This window comes from Podarcis pityusensis (genome assembly GCF_964106645.2).
Source record: "Podarcis pityusensis genome assembly, chromosome: W".
Classification (NCBI taxonomy): Eukaryota; Metazoa; Chordata; class Lepidosauria; order Squamata; family Lacertidae; genus Podarcis; species Podarcis pityusensis.
Genome location: NC_138045.1, coordinates 9,777,595 through 9,797,596, shown reverse-complemented (window position 1 = coordinate 9,797,596; position 20,002 = coordinate 9,777,595). Strand labels below are relative to the sequence as shown.

The window sequence follows — 20,002 nt, the reverse complement described above, 5'->3', positions numbered from 1 at the left end:
AGCCTGCCACATTCTAGAGCCGATGCACGCTCTATCAGCAGATAATTCACAGCGAAAGATGCACGCAGGAGAGCATATTTACAAGTTTTATTCAGCGTTGATCAGAACAAAGGAAAACATGACTGCCTGCTTCAGTGTCTCCAGACACAGAGAGAGAAACAAAAGCAATAGAAAACATAAACTTCCTGTGAACAGGAAATACGCAGACTCTGTGACTCACAAAGTCTGCTCCCTTTTAAGGTGAAACGGAAATATCCTAACAGCCTATGCCTGACCTAGAAGATCACAGCAGCAACATTTGCTTACATAATTTCCCAGAGAAAACAAAGGACAAAAAAAGGTGGCAGATCTCATTGTACACTGGCTAAAAACCACAATCCCAAACCTGAAACACGAAGTGGATGATCCGGAAAGGGAACAGAGTTCTAAGATCCATGCCCCTCCACGAGACATCATTGTGTGCTTCGCCCGCCACAAAAAGAAATAAGAAATATACAACAATCTCCGATATGGACAAAACTCCATTCTGGTCTTTCAGGATTTGTCACAAGAGACCCTAAACCAAAGAAAAAACCTAAGCCCATGTATCCAACGTCTTCAACAATCAGGAATCAAGTACTGATGGGGCTTCCCCTTTCGCCTCATTGTAACAACTGACATGGCCACCAAGATACCAGAAACCCTGCAACTAATAATAATAATTATTATTATTATTATTATTTGTATCACGCCATCCCCTGCCAGAGCTGGGCTCAGAACGGCTAACATAATATAAAGCACAATATACATAAAAACAAAAAATTGATTAAAAAGCATCCCAAAATTAATTTAAATAAATTAAAATTAAAATTAGACTGGACAAATGGCCATCCTCAAGTTAAAATTGAAAGCGGTTAATACTCACCAGGACCAACTATTTCCACTGATATTATAAGGACTTATGAGCGGGCTGCGAAACCTCCTTCGTACTTGTTCATACAAAGAGAAAATTAGTCAGACTGAACCCTGGCCAAAGGCCTGGTGGAACAGTTCTGTCTTGCAGGCCCTGCGAAAAGATGTCTAATCTCACAGGGCCCTGGTCTCTTGTGAGAGAGCGTTCCACCAGGCTGGGGCCATGGCCAAAAAGGCCCTGGCTCTGGTCAAGGCCAGTTTATTCTCCCTGGGGCTCGGGATCTTCAGGGTGCTGTTATTTGTAGACTGTAAGGTCCTCCGTGGGGCATACCAGGAGAGGCGGTCCCGTAGGTACGAGGGTCCTAGGCCGTATAGGGCTTTAAAGGTTAAAACCAGCACCTTAAACCTGATCCTGTACTCCATTGGGAGCCAGCCAGTGCCACTGGTATAGCACTGGGTAAATGTGATCCCGCGGCGAAGACCCCGTAAGGAGTCTTGCCACGGCATTCTGCACCCACTGGAGTTTCTGGGTCAGTTTCAAAGGCAGCCCCAAGTAGAGTGAGTTACAATAATCAAGCCTGGAGAAGGATAGAACTTTCTTTATGTATGCCACAACAGCAGCAAGAATACTTATTGCAAAGTATTGGAAGACACAAGACCTACCCACTCTGGAAGAATGGCAGATGAAGGTGATGGACTACATGGAATTGGCGGAAATGACTGGTAGAATCCGAGACCAGGGAGAAGAGTCGGTGGAAGAAGATTGGAAGAAATTTAAAGACTACTTACAGAAATATTGCAAGATTAATGAATGTTAGAATGATGCTGGATTGAAGTTAAGTGGTTTCTAGCTGTATTGGTATAAAAGAATATGAAAAGAATTGGATTTTTAACAGGTAAATTAATGTTATAATATATTAAGATTAAAGATCAGGATAAAATAAGGAGGGAAAGGAATTGCTGAACTAATAAATTGAACTGGAATACAAAAAGGGGAGGTATGAGGAGGTCCGGGAAACAAGTAAATGAAAGATAAGTGATGAAAAGTTTGAATTGTTTTTAACTATTTTTACTTTGTATTTTTTCCTTTTTCTTTTTGTAATATTGTAAAAATCTTAATAAATATTTATTAAAAAAAAAAAATACTTCAAAAAATGCGGCTTAAACAACAACAGGGGCGAAAAATACCAAGATGACACCAGCCGCACATTCCAGTCCAGGCGCCATGGCACAATGTTCAGACTGGATAGCATTCTGCTCACATAAGACCTGACCCCCTTCGTTGAAACAACAAACTTGGGTAACATCAAAATCACAGACCACACACTCACACACCAGAGGGTCTCACGAAAACTCTCCAGAACTGCTTCAAAGAAAGTGTGATAGACAGTATAAGAACCCCCCTCCCCTGGGACACAATGAAAGCAGTCATCAGAGGAGCATGCATATAAGAGAAAGCATCCCTTAAAAAACAAACCTCATCAAAAATTAGCAAACTAGAACAAGATATCACAGCCCTCTCATCACGCTACAAACAAACAAGAGCTAAAAGACTCCTTAAACTTCTAGAACAAAAAAGAAGGGAATTTGACTTACTATAAATCAACAAAACACCCAACGTTCTATACTCTAAACAATGCTTCTACAAGTATGGAGGGGAAAACTCCAGATTATTAACAAACAGGTGTAGGAAAAGATCACTCAAAACAAGAATACATCACACCACCAAAATAGATGGCTACACAACATTCTCCTCAAAAGAAATAACCTCGGCATTTGCTGAATTTTACTCCAAACTATACACCTCCCACAACCCATCCGAGCAGGAAATCAGAAAATTGCTAACAGAACTGACCATGCCAACCTTAACTGCCAAGGAACAAGTATTGATGCATAGTACTAGAGGAAAGAGAGACGGTCGCCAAAAACCTGAAACCACACGAAGCCCAAGGCCCAGATAGCTTCACAGCAGAATTCTATAGGAAATTCAAAGAACTCCCAAGCATCCACAAATTGCAGGGTTAACAATATGGACTCTAATACCATAGCAATCCAAAGAGGCACAAAACAAGGATGCCCACTGTCCCCTCCCTATTCATACTGGCTCTGGAACCCCTGGCAATCTGAAACCAAGCAAACACTAACATCAAGGGAGTGGAACACTGGACCCCATAAACACAGCAACCACCCTAACCAAAGAACTCCACACATTTGCAACGGTGTAAGGCGTACAAGTAAACTTTGCAAAATATGAGGCTATGTGTTTCAACACTCCCCCTCATATCCAAAAAGAATTCACGAACATCACAAAGATAATACTCTGTGACACCAAGTTCAGATACCTAGGGATACAAATAACCAGAAACCTCAACAAATTACCGTATTTTTCGCCCCATAGGACGCGCTCCCCCCCTCGCTCTCCACCGACCCCTCTCGCTCTCCAGGCTTCCTGCATATCTCCGCAAGCCGTGGGAGCCCGCACCGGGCTCCCACAGCTTGCAGAGAGTTGCCTGCATGCCGAAGGCCTCAGCGCGCCCAGACTTCGCACGGCTCTCCGCAAGGCGCGGGAGCCTGGCGCTGGGCTCCCGCGGCTTGCGGAGAGTTGCCTGCATGCCGAAGGCTGGGCGCGCTGAGCTCAGTGTGCCCAGACTTCGCACGACTCTCCGCAAGGCGCGAGAGCCCGGTGCTGGGCTCCCACAGCTTGCAGAGAGTTGCCTGTTCTGGGGGCTGGGGTCGGGGGAAGCTCGGGCTTCCCCCACCCCAGCCCCGCGCCGGGGGGGGAAATAATTTTTTCCCCTTTATTTCCCCCCCAAAAAACTAGGTGCGCCTTATGGGACGGTGCATCCTACAGGGCGAAAAATATGGTATATCTCCACAATTTCAACCCCATATGGCGACAAATTAACAAAGACCTCAGGAAATGGAACAACACCAACTTCACCCTCTCAAACAAAATTGCCATGATCAAAATGATCACCCTCCCAAAATTAACCTGCCTATTCCAAACCCTCCCAATCTGGATTCCCTCAACCCAACTTTGCAAATGGCAGAAAAAGTACAGTTGTTTTCTCACACAAAAAGCCCAGAATACGCCCCAAACACCTGCACCTCCCCTCAGGAGAATGGGGAATCCCCAACATAAAATTATACTACATCGCCAACCAATTGTGCCACATAATCCCATACATTCTAGAAGATGAGACGAAACAATGGCTACACTTGGAGAGAAACATACCGTATTTTTCGCACCATTGGACGCATATTTTTTCCTTTAAAAACTAAGGGGAAAAGTCTGTGCGTCCTATGGAGCGAATGTGTGGTCCTGGGACTTCCCCCTCCAGCCCCTCCAAGCTCAGGTTGCAGCGGAGAGGCTGCGTGGGCGGCTGGGGAAACCCCGGGCTTCCCCCTTCAGCCCGACAAGCAGCTGAGAGGCTGCGTGGGCGGCTGGGGGAAGCCCTGGGATTCCCCATTCAGTGCTACGAGCTCAGGGCGCTCAGCGCGCAGGGAGAGGCTGCTTCTAACTTGCCCTCCGTCCCTGAGCCGCTCTAGGGGGCTGGCTGGGGAAGCCCTGGGCTTCCCCATTGAGTCGGAGGAGCTCAGGGCGCTCAGCGCGCAGCGGAGAGGCTGCTTCTAACTTGCCCTCCGTCCCTGAGCCGCTCTAGGGGGCTGGCTGGGGACCTCCCTGAGCCGCTCTAGGGGGCTGGCTGGGGAAGCCCTTTACAATGAGACGGAAGACTTGGACATCCCCTTCCGCCCCCCCTCCCAGGTTATTGTGCCGGTAATTCCCAGCATTTCCTCCTTTTGCTCCGGTTCCACGAGGCAAGGCAGCTGCACTCCACAGTCATCCAGAAATGTGAGCTCTCCCTCTCTCTTCCTTCTTTCCCTCCCTCCCTCCCTCTTCCACCTTAAATAAAATATTGGGGGGGGGGCAGTAAAGCCCCACCTCAAATACAACAATTCAGCCCTTCTCAACCTGTGGGTCCCCAGATGTGAGCGCCTCTAGGTAGCAAGGCCAGAGCTCAGGGAAGATGGGAGTTGAGGGATGATAGGAGTTGTAGTCCAACAACACCTGGGGACCCACAGGCTGAGCTCTCCCTCTCTCTTCCTTCTTTCCCTCCCTCCCTCTTCCACCTTAAATAAAATATTGGGGGGGGGCAGTAAAGCCCCACCTCACATACAACAATTCAGCCCTTCTCAACCTGTGGGTCCCCAGATGTGAACGCCTCTAGGTAGCAAGGCCAGAGCTCAGGGAAGATGGGAGTTGAGGGATGATAGGAGTTGTAGTCCAACAACACCTGGGGACCCACAGGCTGAGCTCTCCCTCTCTCTTCCTTCTTTCCCTCCCTCCCTCTTCCACCTTAAATAAAATATTGGGGGGGGCAGTAAAGCCCCACCTCACATACAACAATTCAGCCCTTCTCAACCTGTGGGTCCCCAGATGTGAGCGCCTCTAGGTAGCAAGGCCAGAGCTCAGGGAAGATGGGAGTTGAGGGATGATAGGAGTTGTAGTCCAACAACATCTGGGGACCCACAGGCTGAGCTCTCCCTCTCCCTTCCTTCCTTCCCTCCCTCCCTCCCTCCCTCCCTCCCTCTTCCAACTTAAAAATATTGGGGGGGGGGGGCAGTTAAGCGCCCAATAGTAAACATTGGAGATACTGTACTGTACATTACTGACAGTTCCTTACCACTGTATTTTCTTGCAGAAAACCTCCCCCATTCTGATAAGGATGATAAAGCAGAAAAGACTAGCATATAAGATTCCTTTTAAACTAGAGGTAGTAAAATATGCTAAGGAGCATGGAAACAGAGCAGCAGAGAGACATTTTGGACCACCTCCAACTGAAAAAATGATAAGACGGTGGAGGAAACAGGAGGATCAGCTGCAAAAAGCAGACAAAAGCAAGCACACTTTTCGTGGACATGCTGCAAAGTGGCCACAGATGGACATTGCCATGAAAGAATGGATCACAAAACAGCGGAATAAAGGCTTCGCAGTCTCTACAAAAATGATAATATATGAAGCCAAACGCATTGCTTTAGAGAAAGGCATTCACGATTTTACTGGCTCACCATCATGGTGCTACAGATTTATGAAGCGATGTGGCCTTGCTATGCGCACTAAAACTAGAACTGCACAAAAAATGCCAGAAGAATATGAATCTAAGATTCTGTCTTTTCATAAATTTGTAATTGATGCTAGGAAGAGAAATGGATTTGAAATTGGCCAGATTGGGAATATGGATGAAGTCCCGCTAACCTTTGATGTGCCATCTAATAGGACTGTTGATCTGAAAGGTGCCAAAACTATCGCCGTGAAAACCTCTGGGCATGAGAAAACCCATTACACTGTTGTGTTGTCTTGCTGTGCAGATGGCACCAAATTGCCACCCATGTTAATTTTCAAAAGGAAAACATTTCCAAAAGAAGTGATTCCACGAGGAGTGGTTGTACATGTTCATGAGAAAGGATGGATGGACGAAAATGGAATGAGAGTATGGGTTGAAAAAGTGTGGTCCAAACGTCCTGGAGGGCTTTTGAAAAAACCTGCCTTATTAGTACTTGACCAGTTTAGAGCACATATTAGCGAAACTACAAAAAAGTGCTTTAAAGAAGTGAAGACTCATCTAGCTGTAATTCCTGGAGGTCTTACCAGCCAGTTGCAACCTCTCGATGTTTCCATCAACAAGCCATTTAAGATCTTTATGCGAGAAGAGTGGAACAAATGGATGGCTGCTGGTAATCATGATCTAACACCCACTGGACGAATGAAGAGGCCCACTATCACTCAAGTTTGTGAATGGGTGAAAACATCATGGCACTCGGTGAAGGAGGAAATCGTCCGGTCATTCAAAAAATGTGGCATTAGCAATGCTTTGGATGGTAACGAAGATGGTATTTTACATGAAGATAGCGAAGAAAGTGATGTCAGTGATTGTGAGCAACTGAGCTCCACAAATTCTGACTCTAGCAGTGATGAGTTCTTGGGGTTCACAGAAGACTAGAAGAGTACTCAAACTTTAAAGTCTCCCTTCATTTAATAATGACAGTGATGATGGTTCTTAATGCCATTGTTGACTGCTGTTCACTTTACATGGCTGTAATATGATTCTGATATACTGGTTGTTTATTAAATACAGTAGTTTATACAACATTTGATTCAGAATATTTTTTACTTGTTTTCCTCCTCTAAAAACTAGGTGCGTCCTTTGCTCCGGTGCGTCCAATGGTGCGAAAAATACGGTACTTGCTAACTTGGAAGATGTTTAGCAGTGCCAGTTCTGGGGTGGCTTCTAATACCTATTTAGCTATTTTGCATGCTTCTTGAATGATTGCTGTCCAGAAGAGTTGAATCTCTACCATTTTCGTGAGGTTCCTGGGCATATCAGTGCCTGTTTCCATGGTGTTAGGTACCATGTGTAAGTGAGTTTCAGAGCAAGTTCTTTTCTTTTGGCTGAGGTGGATTTAAAGGGAGGTTTAGATCACATTCTAATCTAGTGGTTCCCAATTAGCTAATTAATGAGGACCCCCTATTTTTCAAAAGCCAAGCCACGAACCCCCTACTTTTGAAAATGTTGATAATTCTTTGGTAATTACCTCTGCAAAGCATTTTTTTGAACAAAATGTGGGGTAGCCCCTAATAAGCAAAGGATTTTAGGTATACTAAAAAATCAGACTACAGCTGAGCGATATCTGGTTTTCAACATTGTGATATAAAGGTAAAGGTACCCCTGCCCGTCAGGGCCAGTCGCGACCGACTCTAGGGTTGCGCGCTCATCTCGCTCAAGAGGCCGGGAGCCAGCGCTGTCCGAAGACACTTCCGGGTCACGTGGCCAGCGTGACGAAGCTGCATCTGGCGAGCCAGCACCAGCGCCGCACACAGAAACGCCGTTTACCTTCCCGCTAGAAAGCGGTCCCTATTTATCTACTTGCACTTAGGAGTGCTTTCGAACTGCTAGGTGGGCAGGAGCTGGGACCGAACGACGGGAGCTCACCCCGTCGCGCGGGGATTCGAACCGCCGACCTTTCGATCAGCAAGTCCTAGGCACTGTGGTTTAACCCACAGCGCCACCCGCGGTCCCCAAACATTGTGATATATCAGCAACTAAACATTGCGATATTCAGATATATCACGATGTCTGAAATTGGAGATCAGGTATGAGAATGAGGGAAGGAGCAGCCACAGAGATCGGATGGGTGGGGGAGGAGGAGGAGAAGCAGAATCACCTCCACTGCATGGTTTGAGGAGGGGATGGGGTGTGCATCAAACCGCTGTCATCAAACTGTGATCCACTTTGGCTGCTGCTTTCCTGCTGAGAAAAGCTGCTCCACCTCAGTGCCAGGGGAAGGTAGTGCCACGATGCCTTGAAGTGAGGCTGATCAGCTGTCCTGTTTTCCCTCAACAGGGAAAAGGATGCAGCATTATCGGCTGCCCTGGTCTCCCTCAGTATGAGGCATGAGGGAAGGCAGCTCAGATCAGCAGCGTTATCGGCGAAGAGCAATATATTTCTGTGTACTGCCAGGTTAAAATCATTATTGCAGTGCAATTTCAAAACTGATTTTGGCCAATATATTGAAAAATCGCACAGCGCTAAAACAGAACATAGAATTTGTAATATTACCATGCAAAAATGACAAAAAAATTGGGTGGGGTTAATTTCGTAGTCTATGTCGTCTTTTTATTATTGCGTTGAGGGGGTTTGTGGGGCTTTGGAGTAGTATTTTGCATATTGTGGATACCATCTCCTTGCTGTATTCCTTTGCTGTTAGAAGAAGGCTTTCAAAGGTGGTCAAAGGCCAAGTGTCAGCTGATTTTACTACTGGATTGTTTAAAAAGGCATGCAATTGGTAGCATGTTAGCCAGGGTATCCCCTAGTTTGTCTTGTATTTCTTGTGTTATCCCACTAATCCCTTTGGCTCATCACCCACTATTCCACCACGCAGCACAAAACTTTCAGATAAAAACCTGGCAAGCCAAAGGCCTATATCATTTAGCAGATTTCTACAAAAATAACAAACCCATATTGACATAAGAAATACAAATACCCTAGCTAACACCACCAACTAAATGACTTCTTAAACAATTCAGTAGTAAAATCAGCAGCCACTAGGCCCTTGACCACCTTTGAAAACTTTCTCCCAATAGCAAAGGGACATGGAAAGGGGATGGCATCTACAATATACAAAATCTTGCTCCAAAACCCCACAAACCCTCTTGACACAATCAAAAACAATGGGAACACGACATAGGCTATGAAATAAACCCTACCCAATGAACTAGAATGTGGTCTAAACATCTCTTTAAATCCATCTCAGCCAAAAGAAGGGAACTCACTCTGAAACTTACCTACAGGTGGTACCTAACAACACGGAAACTGGCGCTGATACACCCAGGAACTTCACCAAAATACTGGAGAGGCTGTACCTCTATAGGCACGTACCTCCACATGTGATGGGAATGTCCCAAAATCCAACCCTTTTGGACAACAGTCCTACAAGAAATAACCAAATAATTAAACAGGTATTAGAAGTCACCCCAGAACTGACCTTTTTGAACATTTTCCAAGACAATAATACCCACTCACGTTATAAAGAGCTTATAACCCACCTACTCTCAGCAGCCAGAAGCATCATAGCCAGACACTGGAGAGACCTGTCTGCAGTGAACATGGACCACCCATATCAAACTGTATGGGGAAGAGCCTTACTAGAAAAGCTAACCAATAGACTGAAACTGACACAGGGACAAATAGAGGAGGATGCCTTCACTCTGGTAAAGCTCCCCTTTATCACCCAACAGGACAACAACAAGAACCCACAGATAGCATACAAATCAATATGGCTAACTTGAATCAACAGTCCCCCCCACATACATGCAAACGAATCTCACTACAGCCAACCAAAGACAACCAATCAAACCCAAGGCCACCCCCAGTCTCGCTCACTACCAAAGAACTATAACAAGTGACACTGATACAAAGACCCCACACATACGCTAAGCAGGGTGGATAAAAATCAATGATTTAAATAAAATAAAATTTTAAAAAATCAGATTTTTTTATTTAAATTGGATTTTTTAAAAATAAAATGCTTTTGGAGGAAAAATCTTTTTAAAGATAGTTTTCTATTTAAGTTACATTATAGTCCAAAGGCTATTCATCAGGAAATAAGGATTTGTTTTTAATTATGCAGCATAAGGCATTATATGCAATGTTTAATTTTTTTTATAAATGAATTCCATTAATCCATTCACAATGTCATGCTCTTCCAGAGGTTTCTGTAAGATTATTTGGGGCAGTTTTTCTAATGAGAATATATTATCACAGATGCTTGTTTTCAAAAAGTTTTCAAAAGTGTGAATTTGTGTCTGCAGAGATAACATGCCTTTTCTTCACAGGAAACGTGTTACAAAATAAACATACAGGGCTGAGGAAAAAACCTTAATCCCACTGTTCCTTTGCAAATTTATATACACAGAATCAACCCCGTACCTCTTAAACGATAAGTTCCAAGAGGTTGAATGAACGGATTGTTTGGAGTTGAATAGATCTGCACAAGTAGCTAAGTGTGAAGCAGTAAAAATGAAAGTGCAACCTTGTGAGCAGAATACTCCACAAGTCTTGGGATCTCAGACTTGAGGCAAGTGCTGGCAGCCTCTTCCCAATCCCACTGGGTTCCAACAACTGCGCTCACACTTAACTGTGCAGAATAGGCACCTGAATGTAGAAGCAAATCCAAAGGGGGGTGGGGAGGTGGAAATAGTAGCTGGGATCTGTCAGTCCTTGGTGAGACCTTGAAGCGCTTGCCAGCCAACTAATAAAAGTTGACTGGTTCCAGGCCCTTTTTCCCAGGGCTCGCCCGACATTGTCCAAGCAATAAAGTCTTTACCTGGAACTTCAGTCCTACGGCAGGAATCCCTGAAGTTCTCCGCTCCAGTCCTTGGTTCCCCTTTTCCAGCTTTCCACCAGCCTGTTTCTCCTCAGCCTGCTCTTTCTGCAAGCCTCTTCCAGCCCAGGCCTACCAACTGTATCTCTCCTCCCCCCTCCCCCCAAGAAAAAGTACAGCAGAAAAATTGTCCAAATATAAATAGTTAACTTACTAAACCTCACAATAATTTCAGAATTATCTCTCTATGTATTTCTAATAATATAACCAAATCAGTAATTTTTGATATAACTGGAAAAACTACTGTGAAAATTTATTATTCCAAAAATGAAGCCTTATACTGTACCAACAAGAATGAGTCTGTCTGAAAAAAATGATTTAAATCAAGCCTGACTAGTGATTTAAATCACTTTGATTTAAATCAAATCCACCCTGACACTAAGTAAAAGAATATAAGCTTTACCACCCCATCTCCTCTCCCCCTTTCCCCAACCTTTCACAAAGACCACCATATACATATTGTATATGTGTTATGTAAATACTGTGCTGGAAGGATTTGAACTCACTTTTAACAAAAGAAAGAAAGTGCCCTTCCACTCTAGCCTTAACAATCACACATGCACACCATTGTTCAAAACTGGGATAGAAAAGGTAGGAGCCATATGGCTCCTGGGACCTGGGTTGTGGGTGCCAAAAAAGAATATCTAGTCGCCATTTTAATTGTCTTAGTTTATTTCTTCACACTGACTTTCTTTTTAAGCGCATGTGCAGGAAAATGAACTGTATAGTTCCTCACTTAGTCCATAAATAGTTATTATTTCTTTTCCAAAATAAGACTGATTTTCCTTTTTTCTGATTTCTTTTTAAATATAATGTTCTAACTGTTCGGAAAATTAATATTATATGGGTGTTATGGGGCAAGTGGGGGCAGACACAATCAAAACATTTGGAAGTTCAAATGCATCTTTGAGGCATTCAGGCTAAAGCATCAACAATACATAGAATTTCATTTTCTATTTTTGCCTTCAAGAACAAGGTTTGCATACAGTATAGATTCCTTGCATGAATTTGAAACTGCTTTGGTAATCACAGGCAGGAACAAGGAATTACACAGAATGATGTAACCCTGAGTGGTGTTTGAAGACATACATGAAACCTGCAAGCACAGAGAAAACTCATGAAACCCAAGAGCTTAATTTTGGGATGCAACCCCCAATGCACAGCCTGAATGTAAAGTGCAAATTGTTTTGATTTTTTTATGTTACAAAAACTTTAATAAACATTGCCTAGCGATGGTATAGGAGTAATTAAAAACATAGAAAAACAACAGTACAGGCTTTGTGTGCTGCTGCAGCCCTCTTTAGGACATGGAGGATGGCTGGGCTTATCAGCCTGAGGGGACTGCGCTCTCGCTCTTTCCTCCTTACTTTTTTTTTAAGGCAAATTAAAAAATAATTTTAAAAAGGCACATTCTGGCAGTGCTCAGAACTCAGAGAAAGAGGGAGGCTACAGAAAGAAGAAGCTGCAGAGCAGCATTGAGCCGAGAGGAGGGGAAAAGTAGATTATTGGGAGAAGCGGAGTCTCTCCTTTTGCAGCCGACCACTTCCTTCTCTCTTCCAGTCACCTCCTTCCTACCCCTGCACAACAAGCAGTTGTGCCTCTTTTACTTGCCAGCACCTTGATGCCCCCCATTGGCTCTGAGCTGCACTTAACAACGCAATGTCAGCCCAAGCTCAGAGAGACCAAAACATGTAGGTAAAAAAAAAACTTTGCTTCCACACTGCTGTATGAAACAGCTGGCTGGCAGCAGCAGACTCTGCTAGAAAGCTACTGCATAAGCCAACTCCTCCCTGCTGTGAGGCAAGCAGAGACAATTAAATCAGACAGCAACAGCCACTTTTTTAGAGAGAGAGCCTGCAATTTTCTCAGTCGCCACAGATGGCAACAAAACTTCTCAAAGTGCTCAGAATCTGCAAATTCCATGTCACAAAATGCAACTAGCGCCCCCTAGTTTTAAACCCTGACACACACCCAGTTGAAGTCCCCAATCCATGTATGTTTTACTTGGGAGGAAATCCCATTGAACTGTTGGGATTTACTTCAGAGTAGAAGACAGCATTCAGATCAGGATTGGAAACAACCCTTTTCCCCCAAATGGTGCTCAAATGGATTTTTTTGTTTCTTATCAGAAACTGGGATAGAAAAGCTAGGAGAAATTATTATTATTGTCTCAAAGAATTAAGGGGTTTCTTATTCATCATCTCCCTCCCTCCCTCTCACATACACACACTTGTGAAACACACATCAAAAATCACATGATTGCAACCTCAAAAGCAGCTGCCACCCCAGTAGCACCCTAAAGAAATCTACAGCCGATTACTCCATGAAAACACTGGTTGTGGAAAGAGGGGAAACACAGAGCATAATCTGGACTCTTAATTTTTTTTTAGGGAGTAGCTCTCAAAACGCAACCAATCACCCCTCAGCTATGATGTACTACAAGCATTAAATGCCAGTCCTGCCCCCCTGTGAGGAATGAGGATGTTGCTTTCTTAGACTGGAGATATTTAGAGCTTGTGGTCAGGATGTGGTTGTAATAAGTAGACCAGTGTCAGCAGTCCAGATCAACTCACACTTTTTAACTGGAAATGTTACAGCTTGTGATCAGAAAGCAGTATTTTTGATTGACTTAGCAAGCAATTGCATAGGAATATAGACCAAATAAGAGAATTAATAATGTTAGTAGGGTAATTAGGTGGTCGTGATAGGCTGTAAACCTTGTAGTACCCTGCCAATGGGGAGACAAGGGAGGGAACCTGCGCTTCAGGTATAGGGAATATAACCTTATGCTTTGCCAAAGCTGGAGTGTGCCTACTTTGGACACCCGCTCTTGAAAAAACATATTGTATTCAATAAACTCTTTGCTGCTTCACCAATTTTGTTCAGATTGTATTTTAAGGAGCGAGATTAAGGGACTTAGGACTCACTTCTCACATCTTACACCCCCACCCCCAAATGTTCTCCTATGGAGACAGCAGTAGGATGTGTACAGTCGTACCTTGGTTCTCGAACGGCTTAGTTGCTGAACAAATTGGCTCCCAAACGCCGCAAAGCCAGAAGTGTTCCGGTTTGTGAACATTTTTCGGAAGCCGAACGTCCAACGCAGCTTCCGCTTGAGTGCAGGAAGCTCCTGCAGCCAATCAGAAGCTGCGCCTTGGTTTTCAAACCATTTCGGGAGTCGAACAGACTCCCAAAATGGATTACATTTGAGAACCAAGGTACCACTGTATGTCAAAAGACTCTTTTTGAGGTGGGGTGGGGGAAAGAGAATACTGTGAACAGAAGCCCACTGACCGTCTTTTTCCGCCCCCCACCCTGCAAGCATCTTCCAATAGCAATTAGAGATGGGGGCAAGCTAGCTGGGAAAATGTGCTCCATGCTACCAGCCTGATTCCATTTACAGGGGAGTATGCCCCATCACGTTTAATAGGACTTACCGGTACTTCCAAGTAAGCATGGTTAGGATTACAACAGGGAAAAAGCACTGTGACCTCGCCCTTCTCTCTATTTTTCCATCTCCTGCCCTCCCTCTCTATAGCACCTGGAGAACAGGGTGGGGATCCATCAAGGAGCTATCCTTCCTTGGAAGTTTTTAAGCAGAGGTTGGAACGCTTAAGCTGTCATGGCTGCTTTAGCTGAGATTCCTGCATTGCAGGGGGTTGGACTAGATGACCTTTGGGGTCCCTTCCAACTCTAAAATTCTGATTCTATGAACAGACGTGTTCTGATTTGCCTTTCACACATAGACACATATATGGAGAAACTCACTGTTTCTCATGAAATTAACTCCCAAATACTGTGCTTAGGATTGGGATATGTTCAGACACTCTTACTTGGAAGTAAGTGCCACAGAAAGACATCCAAGTGAAGCTGTTCAGGATATGATGCTGTGTAAATCACTTGCAGGGTTCTTCTCTCTTTTTCATGGGCTAATTCTTATTTTGTTTCCGGTGCCCTTCCTTCTTGGGTTAGATGGAAAGGTGGGGGAGGTTCTGCAGCTGACTAATATTATCCCTCTTTGCCTGTATTGATGTGAGATCTTGAGGCAGTGGCTGCTCCTGGCTCTCTCTCTCCCTCCAAGGCTCTGACTTGTCCTCCCTCCTTCCTTCCTTTGTTCTCCTCCCCTTTCCCTCTCTCTTTAAAAAGATTTCAAGGCACTGCTGGCCCAAGAGCAGCTGTTGAGCTCTTCAGAGGGAAAGCAAGTGCTTGCTTGCTTCCATCCCAAGACATGGGAAAGAAGGAAATAAAACTCCACCACGCAGCTGAGGTAAACCGGCACTAGCAGGGACAGCACCCCTCCTCCCTATCTGCTAAAACCCATGGAACTGGCCAGCTCAGCAGCCACAATTATTGCAAGGCCTCAGTAAGAATAGTGGGACATCACATGTAATATTTATTCTATCAAATTCTTCAGCTGCTCTACTGATTTATTTTTATTAGTGTTTCTTGCCAATTTTGGGGGGCAGGAGGCAGGGCTGATGAGTTAAGAATTATTAATTCCTCTACTGCAAAAATGTCATGTCCAGCTACTCCCATTGAGGCATTGCAATAATTGCTATCTGGGTGCAAGTGGCATTTTAATAATTGCTCTGTTCCGCTTGGCTATTGAACTATTTGTTTGCCATTGCTCCCTTATGCCATCAGTTGCTCAAAGTGGCACACTCCCTAACAAATACAGTGTTACCTCGGGTTAAGTACTTAATTTGTTCTGGAGGTTTGTTCTTAACCTGAAGCACCACCTTAGCTAATGGGGCCTCCTGCTGCTGCTGCGCCGCCAGAGCACGATTTCTGTTCTCATCCTGAAGCAAAGTTCTTAACCTGAAGCACTATTTCTGGGTTAGTGGAGTGTGTAACCTGAAGCGTATGTAACCCGAGGTACCACTGTACCTTAGTAAGTTTTGAGTTTTTTAAAAATATTAGACTTACTTAATTTTGCAGCAAGGAGACATCAATTATAGTGTTAATGAAAACAAACTTTTATCATTACATAAGAAATGCCTACACCAGGGCGGTCCACCTTTTCATACCAAGTGGGCTGGAAGAGTACTTCAACACGGAACTCGTGGGCCACACACTGCCTTGTCATGTGAGGGTGGAGCAAAGCCAAAATTTGACTCACACTGACACACACACACACATTGCTGTCATGTTGCCTTCCCAAAGCTGGGTAAGTGAGGCGTTGGGCTTTGTTTGGGAAGGAGGTATGAGGGCTCTGGCAGGGTTGTGGAATCCTCCCACCTCCTTCCCAAAGCTGGGAAAGCGCCAATTAGGCTTTGGGAAGGAGGATGGTGGACTCAAAGGCCCTGTCAGAGCCCTCACACCTCCTCCCCAAAGCCCAGCACCTCACTTACCCAGCTTTGGGAAGGCAGCACAAGGGCTGGGTGGCAGGTATCAAATGCTGCTGAGGGCCATCAAAAAAAGGCCTCAAGGGTCATGTGCACCATGGCCTACACCATCTCCAGACAGAATATGCAAGCTGAACTGGAAAAACAGTAAGTGTCATCCTGGCCAGATTCAAAAGCACTTTCCAGTGACAGATCCACTGGGACCAGCCAGCTCATTTAGGAGGCCAAAGCAGCAGAGGACACAGTAAGGCCAGAAGGATAAGAGCAAAAGCAATTTTGGAACGTCAAACACAAAACTTAGTGTTAGTGCCCATTACTTGCTGCCATTATACCGGTGCTTAAAAACCCATGCTTAAAACCCAGGCTTCACAACCAGCTTCTAAATAATCTTTCCCCCTACACTCCTTAGTTCAGCAGTTATCAACCAGGGAACTGCAGCTCCCTGGGGAGCCTTGGACAATTGTCAGGGGAGCCACAGGCAGCCCCAGCCTCCCTACCTCCCTCTTGCCTGGCGAGCAGCTTGGAAAAACTCCTGCACAGGGGCCATATCATCACACAGGGAGAGGGAAAATGCACACTTGTATCTTTAGTAGACATCATAGGGAAGAGGACGGAAAACTCAACATGTGGATGCCATTTGGCAGGGAGGCCCCACATTGTTCTTCAGCTTTAGAACTACCTTCCCACTTGTGAGGCGTGTGAAAAAAACCTGAAGCTTCCTTTTGGTGGTGGTAGAAATACAGAACCTTTGATATTTATACAAGTGCCTAATGCAGTACTGATGCTGCACAGGATTGGAATTGAATATGCTTCTGTATGCAGACTCAGTCTAACAAAATGGGGGGGGCACCTTGTAAATATGAACAGAAAATCTTGATAGGGGTTTGAAACAATGGGAAGAGGCAGCAGAGACACAAAATTTGGGGTGTGAGCCATCTGTTTATTTTATTAGTAGTGCAACTATGCTTGTTCACATGCCCCATTAAGTGTGCCAAGAGGACTGTCACCTGAGGGATTTATATAACCTACGTTTCCATCAAACCTACTAGCCACAACAGCAGCCAGAGAGCTCTGTACCTTCCAGGACATGAGAAGCAAGAGCTGAGAAAGCTGAGGAAGATTTTCAGATCTCCTTTCCCCTAACTTGATGGCCTCCAGATGATGTTGAACTAACTCCCATCAGTCCCTAAGCAGCAGGGCCATCTGACAGATGAAGGGCGCTGTAGTCCACCAGCCTCAGCAGCCTTTCTCAACCTGTGGGTCCCCAGATGTTGTTTAACTACAACTCCCATCACCCCTAGCTAGCAAGGCCAGAGCTCAGGGATGATGGGAGTTGTAGTCCAACAACATCCGAGGACCCACAGGTTGAGAACCACTGCGAGGGTGCCAGGTACAGCCTAGTCCCACTTTGAAGAGGCAGAGGGAAAGAATTGGTGATATCTGCACACCCTTCCTCAAAAGTAGTGCGTTAATAAAGGTAGCAACCCGCCCACACTTAAACGGTAGAACGACCAAGCCCATCTATCCCGCCCCCAGCCTACGTCGCAGGGCGGGCTGAGGGGAGGCGTCACGTGGTGGAGGAGGTGGGCAGGCCTCTCCCTCGCTCGCCCGTTCTCTTCTCCTCCCTCCCCGCTCCCACGCCCCGCCTCCATCTCAGCAGCGTCTTCAGCCTCTCGCTCGCTTCCATACAAAAGCAAAATGTCCGCCATTTTCGCAGCTGTGCCCCCGGGGCTCCTGCGCCCGACCAGGGCAGCACTTGGGGAGGGAGAGCGGGGAAGGAACCGGGAGGGAGGTTGAGGAGAGGAACGGGAAAACAAATGCGGAGTCAGGGGGGTTCCTTCCCCACCCCATCAGCGCTTATACTTACCTTGATGCAATAATGCGGTTCGTCGAAGGTGACCAGCATGTACCTGTCGCCTCGGCTAGCCGGGTCGCGGGCCCGAACCTAAGGAGGAGGAAGAGAAAAAGTTTAGATATATATATATATATATATATATACACACACACACACACTACACACTATACACACTACTATATTCTCTGCGTGTGCGAGCGCGCGTATTTTGGAAGAACGTCCCAGGCGAAGGGAGGGAAGGGCCGGAATTGATGGAGGCGCGCGCGGGGGGGGTGTGTAACAGGGAGGGAGAAAAGCACGGCCAGGCTAGACCCTACCTTCATGAAAAGCTCGACTGCGCCCTTAGCGATATCCAGGTAGCTGGTGCCCAGATACGTCCTCTGGTTCATGGAGGCGGACGTGTCTATGAGAAAGAGGAGGATCGGCATGGTTCGGACGACCCCTACGGCAGGCAGCGACGACGCCGGGACAGGCAATTATCAGCCCGCTCCGTCCTATTCCGTACCGGTGCCCGGCCAGCTGAGCGGCCGGCCGCGTCCCGGCTCTGCCTTCTCTGGTCCTCCTCCCCGGCTGACTGGCTGCTCGCTTCCGCCAACGTCCCCTCAGCTGCCGCTGCGTGTACGTCTAGCCTTGCTCAAGCTGCCGGGTTTACTGAAAAGAATCTCAAATTCTGTTGCCTGAGCTGCTACTCTGCAGCAGCCTCTTCCGGCTAGGACAGGATGTGATCAAAAGTTGAACGCCATTGGCGGGACTGGGTAAAAGGCGGATCCAGATGATTTTAAACGGATCCTCATGAATTCATATGATTTTTTCATTCATATTAAATAAAACCACAATGATACTGTCTTTGTCTGTAGGCAGCATAAAAAAATCATGCATCCACTGTTTCGTGGGGCCACAATGACGGAAAAACATGGTTATAAGCACTCTGCCGCCCAATCACCGCCGCGCTCAAGTCCCGTATTCCCGCCTCGCTTTACTTCTGCTCAGTCTAATCATATCGCGCAGCCGCAGTGTGCGAGCAAGGCATTTCCTAGATAACTCGGAAGTCTCGTCTCTAGAATGAGAACAATCATAGATTTCTAAGTCTATGCAGAGTCCGTAAGGAGACCGAGAAGCGGGAAGCAGAGCCGGAAGTGGCTCCGGGGTTCTTCCTAATACTGGTCTAAAATTTACTCTTTCCGGTCAGAGGCGGGACAGAAGGAGAGCGGGGCCACCTCCTAGGATGAGTATTTTTTGTTGCGGAGTGGGATGGGCCACTCCGACCATTGTTCCATTCCTATGGCAGTTGCTTGTTCCCTGAATCTGTTTAACCCTTAGTTTGCACAATGGAGGGCAGGTACTGTCTTTAAAAACTCTTGTCAAGTATATTTGGGACTTTGCCAAAAGATCTTGCATTTGCAAACGCTTAGATGGAGTTCTATTCTGGTGAAACGTGATAACTAGTCTTTTATGGTAATTGTTCCTTGGCAGCCAATATAAGTTTTTAAAGTCTAAATTTGATTGTTCATAGTGGAGAATTTGGCTTGGATAGTATAAAACTGTTAACGGAGTATAAAACTGCTTTCTTGCTTCCCCAGCGGTCAGATATATAATCAAAGAACGAATCTGGGACATAGAATTCCGAACTGATTTTATCCAATCTTCTAAAATCTATAAATCTCTACACGAACCCCAACGATCCCATCCAGCAAATTACATAAGTACACTGGATACCCTAAACCAGGCATAGGCAAACTTGGCCCTCCAGATGTTTTGGGACTACAACTCCCATGATCCCTAGCTAACAGGACCAGTGGTCAGGGATGATGGGAATTGTAGTCTCAAAACATCTGGAGGGCTGAGTTTGCCTATGCCTGCCCTAAACATCGTTGGACATCTTCCAGAGCTTGTCTTAATGTTCTCGCTTCAGCACTACTAGAGTGCAGATACCATGACCCCTGTTGAACAAATGCTATGTCCATGCAAC

The 20,002-nt window shown here is 45.6% G+C and overlaps 1 protein-coding gene across 7 annotated transcripts in view; it reads right to left on the bottom strand.

Annotated features, from left to right (window-relative positions):
- The window catches only part of LOC308467731 (integrator complex subunit 6-like), a 144,081-nt gene extending 124,969 nt beyond the window's left edge, over positions 1-19,112 (bottom strand). For 3 of the 7 annotated variants that reach the window (XR_013981273.1, XM_080989419.1, XM_080989421.1), the window contains exons 1-2: positions 18,351-18,901; positions 18,046-18,123 (exon numbers count right to left, since the gene is read on the bottom strand). Coding sequence is in view for 4 of the 7 variants with exons in the window: in XM_080989419.1 (XP_080845545.1) it covers positions 18,046-18,123; positions 18,351-18,461 (189 nt within the window). In the remaining 3 variants the exon portion in view is untranslated. Of the gene's footprint in view, positions 1-10,776; positions 10,934-18,045; positions 18,124-18,350 lie in introns of those variants that run through there. The other 4 variants (XR_013981272.1, XM_080989423.1, XM_080989420.1 and 1 more) reach the window with 4 other exon arrangements.
- Positions 19,113-20,002: the final 890 nt, after the last annotated feature.